This window comes from Typopeltis vanoorti, chromosome 4 (genome assembly GCF_054136105.1).
Source record: "Typopeltis vanoorti isolate ZY-2024b chromosome 4, IOZ_Tvanoo_1.0, whole genome shotgun sequence".
Lineage (NCBI taxonomy): Eukaryota > Metazoa > Arthropoda > Arachnida > Uropygi > Thelyphonidae > Typopeltis > Typopeltis vanoorti.
This window is the reverse complement of record NC_143552.1, coordinates 1,905,321-1,917,108: the sequence shown is the minus strand read 5'-3', so window position 1 is coordinate 1,917,108 and position 11,788 is coordinate 1,905,321. Positions and strand designations below refer to the sequence as shown.

The 11,788-nt window shown below is 33.9% G+C and overlaps 1 protein-coding gene across 1 annotated transcript in view; it reads right to left on the bottom strand.

Annotated features, from left to right (window-relative positions):
- Positions 1–885: 885 nt before the first annotated feature.
- Positions 886–11,788, bottom strand: part of LOC150107071 (secretin receptor-like) — a 33,079-nt gene continuing 22,176 nt past the window's right edge. Inside the window, exons 8-13 of the mRNA XM_090391604.1 lie at positions 10,704–10,773; positions 9,934–10,025; positions 9,582–9,726; positions 8,380–8,421; positions 5,411–5,555; positions 886–1,250 (exon numbers count right to left, since the gene is read on the bottom strand). Of these exons, the coding sequence (XP_090247730.1) occupies positions 886–1,250; positions 5,411–5,555; positions 8,380–8,421; positions 9,582–9,726; positions 9,934–10,025; positions 10,704–10,773 (859 nt within the window). The remainder of the gene's footprint in view (positions 1,251–5,410; positions 5,556–8,379; positions 8,422–9,581; positions 9,727–9,933; positions 10,026–10,703; positions 10,774–11,788) is intronic.

Sequence of the window (11,788 nt, the reverse complement as noted above, 5' to 3'; positions counted from 1 at the left end):
ATCAAGAGAGGCCTAGAAATGTTCAGAATTAATTTTGAACATTGAATCTTATGAAGAAGCTATAAAAAAGTTTGATAAAAACAAACAAGAATGAATACCTTAAGCGCTGATTGCTGTTTTGGTTAAGCTCGTGTCTTAAAATACACGAGCTTAGGGATCGCCATTTTTCTAGTAAAGTTTAAGGAATTCCTTTAACGAACAATTATTAAGAATTAATGAAAATTATTACAATGGAAAATTTAAGGTCTTTCGCAATAAATCAGAAAGTAAATGTCGAAATCCTAATTCATTTTAGCAAAATTGCATACCTTTCTGTTTCTTGAACACCTGAGTTTTAAAGACATATTTACATTAGCGGAACAGTGTTTTTCCTGTTCCTTATTCTCAATCTATTTTGACATCACTGAAAATACCACTGCTATGATTATCTATTAGGTGATAAAGAAATAGAAAGCACTCAAGAATAGTTCACTAAATTCACAATGAATACTGTACAGTATGGCATACAACATTATTTATAGTGATACTGACTAATGGCATGAAATAATCATCTATCACAGACAACATGCTGATGAACACCATTCCAACCACTAAGCTCGTTACTGGATTCAATTCATAACAAGTAAAATAATCACAGGTGAGTCATTCATCCAAATATTATCTACATACATACATATACACATTATGCATGTATATACCACATACATGTGTGCGTACGATATGAACGCATCGCTCTGGTCATGTCGATGAACCTTTTAGAGTACTGGTCCTTATTTAAGTATTAATGTGGCCAGAGAAATGGCCTACAATATACCTGTTATACCTGTAAGATTCTCAACATAGAGGATATTTCAGATAACTATGCGCTCTTTTTTAATTCATTATTCAAAGGCAACTTTCTTTTTCATTTTCCTGTATCTGTAAGTAGGAAGAGGAGTTGAGAAGATTTTCATGTTCTTGATTATTTGGGGTACTGTTTTCATCCATCCATCCATTTTCTACGGCCTTCGAATTATATGGCAGTAGATTGCCATTAGGAGGGCAACGATCCATCTCTAGCGCCACTTCTGTTGTGTGAGTCACAGAATTGCACTGAAGTTTCCGATCTTCAAAGGTGGTGAACTGAGCCGAGACTATGGGAGATGTGAGCGAGCTGTGGGAAGGCGGCCCTGTTGTTGATCCACTTTCACGTTTGCTATCACATCCGGGAATATTAGGAGAGGGACTAGTACTACACATATCTTTTTTATCTGGAACAGAAAAATAGGCCAGTGACATCCCTGTATTGATTTGAATTATGTATTAATTTAAAAAAATAAATATGTATGAGATATTAAAACAATCAAGACAATATGAGTATAAAAATAACAGACTATGTCCAAGCTTGCTTTTAAGGGGATGATTCTTGCTAAGCAGTTCAGCATATCCAGATTTATGCCTGTCAAGAGTCTAGTGTTCACTGTACCTGGAACGATCAAAGGTAACGCAACTGTACTCTTCATTAGAAGACATTATGCCGTCAGGTTTGTGTGGTGAGATGTCAGCCTATTTAATTTAAGAAGGCAGTATTAGCCCTATATAGCGAAAGTCAAGAAGTGTTCGTGATTAGAAGGAAAGAATGAAAAGAGTTAATTAAGGTCAGGCATTTTGTTTCAGAAGAACAGCTGATGCAACCGTTGCAGCTCCTTCGAGAAATGAACTTGAAAATTTTCCTTATCACTGCATACCTTCCCAGCATTTTTAAAAATGACTTGCTTTTTTTTTTTTTGTTCTTGCAAAGGTATGATTCTCGAACGATGTTTAAGTCAAAGAATCTCTGCAGATCCTTTGACAGAAGGACTCTTCTCAAATCACATTATAAAGCACGTGTATCGATGAGAGCAACACGATATTAAGAGGGCAATGATCCATTTCTAGTGGGTGTCACTTTGGTCGTGTCCGTCATAGAATTGCACTGAAGTTTTTGATCTTCAAAATTGCTAAAGTGAGCAGAGACTCGGAGATGTCAGCGATAACAAGCGATTGAAAACAAATGGTTTGAAAAACAATACCAAAGCATATATTTATATATATATATATATATATATATATATATTTATGTGGCGATTAGTTTTTACTCGGTTGTTATACATTTCAAAAAATAGATTTAATGACTCCAAGACCGAGATAACATATAAAGATTTTAATGATAAATACTACTAGTTTCGGCATATAGCAGCCTTCTTCAGGTATTTATAAAGGAAAGGAATACTAATAAAGAGTTAAAGACTGCGAGTGAACTTCCTCATAATATTCGGCTCTCATTACGCTCTCTACATCCTCTTATCCCACGCATCTATGGAGTTCCAAAAATTCATAAAGAAAACATCCCTCTTCGCCCAATTGTGGAAGGAATTGATTCACCTACATATAAACTTTCAAAATATTTAGCAAAGTACCTCAAGTGTTTCTCCAATAAATCTTCATCTTTCATCAAAAACACCACAGATTTTGTTTCTCATATTAAAGATATTCCCATCGATGATAATGATATTCTAGCTAGTTTGGACATTATATCTTTATTTACTAACGTTCCTACGGACAAGGTACTTACATTACTACAGGATAAATTATCCAAAAAAATGTTCACTTTATTAAAACATTGCATTCATTCTGGTTACTTCAGATATAAGGACTCCATTTACCAACAAAAACAAGGCCTGGCAATGGGCAACCCTTTGTCCCCTGTGCTAGCTAACATCTTCCTTGAAGACTTTGAAAAGAAAGCCATATCTTCCTTCTCATTTAAACCAAAAGTTTGGAAAAGATATGTTGATGATATATTCATTATTTGGAATCACGGGCACACAGCTCTCACAGATTTTCTTCGTCATCTAAACATCCAACATCCTAATATAAAATTTACTGCTGATATAGAAAATAATAACTCTTTACCTTTTTTGGATGTTATGCTTACACGATACTCTGAAAGATTAAAAATCTCTATGTACAGAAAACCTACGCATACCAATAGATATCTGCATAATCTTTCTCATCATTTTCCACCACAAAAACTTGGAATTATATCTACCTTAGGACACAGAGCACGTTCTCTCTTAAATGAACAAGATGAACTACAAAAAGAAATGAATCACCTCACTCTTATTTTTAAACAAAATGGATACTCTGAAAAAACAATTAAGAAACTTCTTCTGAACCCTCCTAAGCAGTGCACAACAGAGACTATTAATTTTAAAGGTAGCATCTCTATTCCATACATTAGCACAGTCTCTAAGAAAATAGCTAAAGTCCTTAAAAAATATAATATCAGGACCTTCTTCACCACACTTCCAAAAATCCGCTCTCTAATCAGCCATCCAAAACCTACTCATCACAACCTTAAGTACCCTGGAGTATATAAATTGTGGTGTGATTGCAATATCCCATACTTTGGTCAAACTAACAAATCTATTGAACAACGCATAGAAGAGCATAAGAGAGACATCTCATACAAAAGATCTCATGCAACTGCTTTATCCAGTCATGTTCTTTTTTCAAATAATCCTAATGATGACCAACAAAGCCACTCTGTATGCTGGAATAGATCAGAAAATATTTTTCGCTGTGAAGATGAGTTTGAAAGAAAAATCGTAGAATCACGGGAAATCCTACTGAACCCGGTCCACTTAAATAATAATTTAAGTTATAACATCCCAGATAGCCATGCTGCAGTTATTCAATATTGGCGTTCACGTGAACTTGCACGCACAATTGCAACAAACAATGGCACGCCAGTTGGAACAACTTGAAAAATACAACGTTTTTATGTATCGATTATGTGAGGCAATTTATACCTGTAATTTCCAGTTTGTTTATTTAAATAATTCAATGTTTATTAGTATTCCTTTCCTTTATAAATACCTGAAGAAGGCTGCTATATGCCGAAACTAGTAGTATTTATCATTAAAATCTTTATATGTTATCTCGGTCTTGGAGTCATTAAATCTATTTTTTGAAATATATATTTATATATATATATATATAAATTTTTTTTTCTAGTTCCTTCATCACCATTTTCAAGTGAAATGAAGACAACTTAGTAAACTAACGCTATTAAAACTCAATCTTGTGTTATTACTAGCAAGAAAGATACTACTTCACTCCCCATACTTTTGATAAATATTCGTATCCATTCAAGGTCAGTTTTCCTTACTGAGCGGACTATCACATCCAGTTTATCCTGGCAGAAACATGTCATATCCATAGCATTTTAAATCTCTAAAAACTTATTTTTCGTTCTTAATCCTACTTCTCCTCTGCTGAACTTCTAACATTTAAAAGATCAATGTTGGAATATTGTTCTCACGTTTGAGGCGATGCACCTAAAACTTCTTTGCGAATTATTGATAATCATAGAAAAGAGGGTGATCTGCTTAATTGGAAATCTCTCTCTCTCTCTCTCTCTCTCTCTCACACACACAGACTCCCTGCAGTCGCTTTCCTAAAGCACTCTTTCTATATTATGCCTTTTTGCAGGTAGTATCATGGACATTCTTCCACTGACCTGGCCGCTACAATTTCAACACTTTCTTATAATCATGTAAGAACTAGAGCAGCCACTGGTCAACTTCCCCACAACTAAACCCCGAACAAACTTCATATTTTCTCTCTATCCTTCCTTCCATTCACCTGTTGTTTGGGGGGTTTCCCCATATTGTTTTCTCTAATGAGTAAAATCCAACTTTTTAAGAAACGTTAATAGATTACTTCTTTTTTCTTAACCAATTGACCGCACGTGGCAGTGACGCAGTATGGATCTTGCGACATTTGAAATGTGGGATCGTTGTTAAAACAAACAAAAACTTTTGATTAAATTACAAACTATATGTTGCATTCATGTACTGAAATGCACGTTAATTTCCTTACTTACCAAGAGGTGATGCTGCATTTAACAGATCTTATTTGCATTTTTATTCATGGCTAGTGTTAAAAAAACTGGCTGTATGTGTTTTAGCATTCAGATCAAGTTACAATGTAAAATGTTACCTACTGAAAGACAAGGTATAATTAAAATAATGAGCTTAACATTAGCAAAAAATGTTAACAAAAAATCTTTGTCGTCTAGATGGCGATAAAGAATTACACATTGGACAAAAATATTATGATAATTCCTCTTATACTGAAGATACGTGTGTGCCCAAGAAGTCATCAAGGACATTTCACAATTATTTAACTTTATTATGCAATAAGATTCTCTCATGCGATTATGAACACGTGGCTCTCACACATTTAACTGTTCTCTTTTCATGTTAGCTGTTTTGGCATAATGTGCGAAGAGCGAAATGTTTACAGCTGGAAGGGAATCTTTTGAGTGAACTAAGCAATAGCTTAGGAATATTTATTAGCAAGCTCAAATGAAATTATTTCTTACCAGAGGCTGAGTGAAGAGACTGAACTGAACTTCTTCCTTTACTTAAGTAGGTCAAAGACGGAGTTAGAAAAGAATTGTTAGAACGAAGAGCTGGGTCAGGTTTCAAATTCCACCTCTGGAGTACTTTACGGAGTTCGCTTTGAACCTGAAAGCCAACATTGATGATCACTTTGTAACAAATACAAAATAACTGAAAATAATTTAAAATTAATTTTGTTACCAGAATAAAAAATAAGGATACTGAAAATCGTTTATCCAATATCCTCTTGAAATTAGAATTCGCACTGCATACAGTTATTTGTGCAAAATGGATCACTTATATACACTAGTGGCCAAAATTGTGGAAACCTTTTGGAAAAAGTGTATTTTTGAGGTTTGATGGCTCATAACACCCGTTTTTTGTGTAATACCATAAAATTATATATCAATGGGAAGAAAATTTAATTCAGAATGTAATGCAATAACATTTATGAAGGATTGTTTATTAGAGCAGCAGTTATAAAGAAGAAAAATGAAACACATAGAAAAAATGAGATATACAAAAATTCTCACAATGTGAGTTAATACTTAGTTGGATAACCTTTAGCGTTAACTATGGCCTTACAACACCCTCCCATGGAGTGAACCAAGTTTTTTAGTTCTGCAGCTGTTATAATGTGAAACCAAGATTGAATTATTGCTTCTATTAATTAGGTTTTATTGGTGGGTTGCTTTTGACTAACAAGTTTCTTTAGTGGTTCCATAGATTTTCGATTGGGCATTCCAGCATTCCATTGCTGGAATGAGCTATTCCCAGCTCATTCCAGCAGTCGAATATGATTATCTTGAAACCACTTTTTGCACACAGCAGCAATATGACATGGAGCTGAATCCTGTTGAAATATAATGCTTCATTATCCTGGAAAAGATCACGTGCGGAAGGCTTCAGTTTGGGCTCAAGTATTTATGTATTTTTGGGCATTTATATTGGAAGGCTTCAGTTTGGGCTCAAGTATTTATGTATTTTTGGGCATTTATATTCCCATTAATCACGTAAATTCTGCCCACACCTTTTGATGTCATACAACCCCAGATCATAACACTAAGTGGGTGTTTCACAGTAGGTGTAATGCAATCAGGACACAAATCTTCTCCGATTCTTCTCCTTACGTATTTCATTCCATCACTACCAAACAGGGAGATTTTGGTCTCATCACTCCAAATAACACTGTCCCATTGTTCCGCTGTCCAGTTAACATGGATTTTAGCCCACTTTAATCTTTTCAACGTTTGTGTGAGAGATAAAAATGGCTTTTTTCGTGGAATTCTAGTATTTAGACCAAATTCCTGGAGTCTGCGCCGAACAGTCCTTGTTCGGCGCAGACTCCAGGAATTTTTTCTTCTGATTTCTTCATAACTGTAGCCTTGTTCACTTAATAGTACTATTCTACATCGCTTTCTGGGTGACCAGTCAACTCTTTGCGCCATTTCTTTAATTTTTATTACGTTTTACAAGATCGCTAAATGAAAGAACACATAAAAAAAGCTAACCAACTTGATAGCAATCACATAACACACACTGACAAATGTTCTCCTCTCAGCTCCAATACATGACATCAATAGCTGAATCCTACTGTGACCTTATTGGCTCATTGCCAGAACAAGATTACCCCTGATTGGCTCTCTAAACACTCATGCTCATTGGCTACATTCAAATGAAGGAAAACTACTTCATATCAACTTAAGTTGTGTGCTTCTTTTTTCTGGTTATTTGGCTATAACTTTTCATAGAATACAGATAATTGAACGACCTTTGATGCAGTACATTCTTCATTAAATTTTCTTTCCATTGGTATATAATTTTATGGTATTATACAAAAAAGGGGTATTATGAGCCATCAAACCTCAAAAATACACTTTTTCTAAAAGGTTTCCACAATTTTGGCCACTAGTGTATATATATTTCTTCCATTTTATATTTACTTCATTTATCGTCATGATAAATCCCAAAAGGACAAATATTCTAAACTAATTATTTTTTTCCATAAAAGTGTGGACTTTGTATGCTGATTAAATAATATTTCTGAAGATCGTAATGATTTTCACAGATCTTATAAAATTGACACTCGGAAATAAGAAAAATGTGAGTATTTTTTCATGCTATCAAGCAATTTTTATTGTGCAAACATTGCTGAAATCATACTCTGAAACCTTTCGTAGTGAAAAAATATTGAATACTTTTTACATTCCTACTTTCCCTACTAATGAACATCATTAGGATGGAATTCCTTTCTTGTAATCTGAAGTTTTTCGCTAAGAAAATTTTTCTCTTCCACAAAGGGACATTCTGCATATATGCACATGAGAACTCCCCTCGAGTGTTTGCTTTTCCTGAGCCCCATTTCCCTAAACTTGTTTAGAACATAACTAACACCATGAAGCAAGCGGATGTAGTATTACATCAAAACGTGTTATTATTATTATTATTATTATTATTATTATTATTATTATTATTATTATATTACATCGTTCTTTCAGCTCGTTTTGCCAAGACTTCACTTCCAATATCTTAAGCTGTCTCAAGCAAAACGGCATCAGAAAAAATATTCTCTCATGGGTTGGTTTTTTCCGAAGGATATTTTCGAATTTATATCAGTGTAAAATTAGGACTATTTCAGACCTCCATGGTTCAGAAATGTGGTTCTCCATTATGATAAGCACATAGACTGAATTATATCAAAAATATTCCGGATTAATTTATTTGGGATACATACTTCTAGCTTTAGATTAGAAACAAATGAATTACATCGCAATGTTTTCAGAAAATCACAAATCTCACTGGGGTTTAACATAAAATGTCGACGAGATTTATGAAGATTCTAAAATAATTTAGAATGTAATCCAAAGCAATTTTAATTGCTGTAACTCAGTTTTTATAAACACTTTTTTGCACATCACTACTTAAACACAAAAAGTGCACTTTCACTTACCTCGCCATTGAAGAAACAATAAAGAAGGGCCACGAAACATCCCTGAAAGAAAAAAAAGTCAAATATACTAGTCTCTTTTTAATATTAATTCCTATGGAGTAATGTTGAATCGATTAAACATTTACAGCTTCTTTAACATTCACATGTTATTTTATGAATATTATCGGATAGTGCGATGATAGTAAACTTGGTCAAGTGCAACATGAATTATTTGGTCAAATAAATTGGAGATCGAAAATTGACACGTCCCTATTGGAAGACTGTTGAGAAAGCGATTCTGCAAACTTCTAACTTCATCCTTCAATTCAATGAAAGCGCACGATTTTTCCAAATATCGGAAGACAAATATTTCTTACGCTAATCCCGAGTACCTGAGAACACATGAGGCATGAAGTCTGTAAGATAAAATTCTCATTACACAAAATAAACAATTGACAAAATTAAATTAGCATTCATTTTTCGTTTGCTGTTTGTACCGTGTAAGGAACTGTGTCAATCCTCAATATCAGTCGTAGAGAAGGAAAGACTCTTTCCCTCTGATATTTTGAGGACCACCGTGATGACAGATGAATTTCATCAACAAGTGCGAAACTACCATCCTGGAAGTTTTAAGTAGCTCGAAAAAGTTTTGTTTTTAGGTCTCTAATTTCCCATTATCTAGACAAAGTCTAAGCAAGACATTAATAGCACACCACTAGGTAAACAATCTTGAGTGTAATTTATATTAAAAGCAATCATAAATTCAGTATTATAATACTGAATTAATGACTCATAATAAAGGATTAATTGGCGGATGCATTCACACCCGTGAGCTCTACCTAGGGGCCAAAATGAAATACCCATGATGCCATTTAGGAAAATATATACATGGTTTAGCTGTTGAAGCATTATAAATTCTTGTATTCCAAGTATACAGGGACATATAGATATGGATAAGTGATAAATATATAAAAAGTTCATACAATGACCGAAGTTCAGCACGCCTCAGTAAGCAAAAAGGGAAAAGATTCCCTAATAATACCGCTAACTTAAACAAGATTGATTTAGCAGTGCAATTAAAACCAAGCTTTATTAATAATACTTTCAGTGTCACTAGTGATTTGGTTGTGATTTCAATCTTCCAACTAATTATCATCAAATTATTCCACTAGTTAATCATATGCAGCCATCTATAGAAGTGCAATACAGAATATTAGTCTCACCTGAAAGGAGGAGAAGAGCTGATCAATGTACAACCAAACGACTTCCACCATAGCATTAACTCCCGAAGCCAGGGACATCGCTAAAAGAACAGCATAGTGAACTCCAAACAAAGGAACCAGGATCAGAGTGGACTTGAACCACTTCCTGAAATGCAGTGGAAAGTTTGGTTATAAATAATAAATCAAGGACGCTTCAGTTAAAGATAAAATAACAATCCAGTTTTTATAAATATATCTAATCTAATATTCAAAACTATTCTCTTGTTCAAATGTATGGGTAACAATATTTAAAACACGTTACTGTGATAGAATAATCCAACAGATGAAATCATATGCAATTTCTCCTCCTCACCTGTATCGATACCGCCTTGTCTGTAATGTGTTGGATGCAAACATCTTGAGGAACAACACTCGAGTGATGTTGACGAAGAAGATGAAGTTTACCTGGCGAATATAAAATATGAACCAATTTAGTAGAGATATTTTCACACGAAAAAGAAATGAATACTTCTGTGTGCTGAAAAGCGGGTAGTCTGCTTAATGCACCAAGTGTATACTGCAATAGTTACTATACATAATACTTATAATGCCCGTCTTGTAATTTAATTTGAGAATAAAATAGTAATCGTTGACAAAAATAAAATAAAATTGACAAATAACATTTAAAAAAGTATCTGCATTTACCAATTCACGCAGCTGATTTAAATCACCTTCAAAAGAATCGTGTTTTGTTTTCGTTTTTTCACATATTAATGAAGTGATTCTGAAAGAACGATCTCTGAATATAAACAACTCAAAAAAATTCTGCACTTGCAATGTAGAGGCTCTAAATCAAACGACAGCCAGAAAATTCAGGTCCTTTTAAAATTGTACGTTATTCATTCTACGGAGAGATTTTGGGAAGGGGGATTAATATCCGAAAAGTACGCATGAATTTTGCTGGTAATTGACCAACAGAATCTTAAAAGCTCAATACTTACATATCTTATATATTGAGCGTTTGTATTTTATTATATATATATTTTTACTTAACATGTATTTATGTGTAAACACGATTCGCGAGCGAATAAATGTTGGTCACTTCTTAATTTAATAAAATTCAATCAGTTATCTTTCACTTACCACAATGGACGCTGTGATTGGCCCACGGATGATCCAAAAATATCCTTGGTTCACATTGGTCGTCCAACATCTGCCGGAAAGTAATATCGTAAGAAATCGACAAGGTTTCATATTCTCATCACTACATTCAAGGATAGCAGAAAATGGATTCATGAAAATAAAAATTATGTGGAAAAACACTAATTTATCGGTATTTTATAGCTCATCAGTTGTGCGTCTTAACTGCTTCAATGGGACGAGTGTTTGTTTAATCCACTAAAGAGAGAGAGAGAGAGAGAGAGAGAGAGAGAGATCGTCGACTTTTTGACAAATTTCAAGAAGCCGCCGATTTCATGTAATTATTTTTTCTACGCTGCTTTTCTTCTGTGTATGCTAAGCAGCCTTGGATGGTACATTCTGGCCGGAGTTGTTGGGAAATGAAGGAAAATATCGTTTACTCCGGTAATTTACTCTACGTGTTATTAAGCTGCATTTTAAGAAGCGACATTAACATTTTACATTTTATTTATTATTATTTTTTTAATGTTTATGGAACTGTCCCGAAGATCGCTGTGAAAGACTCAGACCGCTGCTTGTGTTCACATTGTAAACGGTCGTAGCTTTCAAATAATTAAACAAACTAATGCTCTAGTTTTCCAACGTAGCAATCGCAAGATTGCAATTGCTACGTTACTAACAAATTAAAAATTAATTATTGCTAGCCTGTGTAGCTCAGTGGATGTGGCGTAATACACGGAAGAGACACCAGACCAGACATACTAGCAAAAATTAACAATTATTTAAAGGAAATTATCATAAACACTACACAAACCAAAAGCATAACAACACAGCAATGGAGGAAACTCGGCCTAATTGAAGAAGGAGGAGAAGAAGAAGGAAAAATAAAACTTATACCGATAATGGAACACCCGTAGTTAGTGGTAAACAATAATGATAACCCACTATCTGAACAAAAAGCATAATCCCAGACAAAGGTGCTGTTAATGTAGGCCCATTCACCACAATGAGAGGAATAATGACAACAAGATATCAAATCTAATAAAAAAAAAATAAAATTAAAAAAAAAAGTATATATGTATATAAAA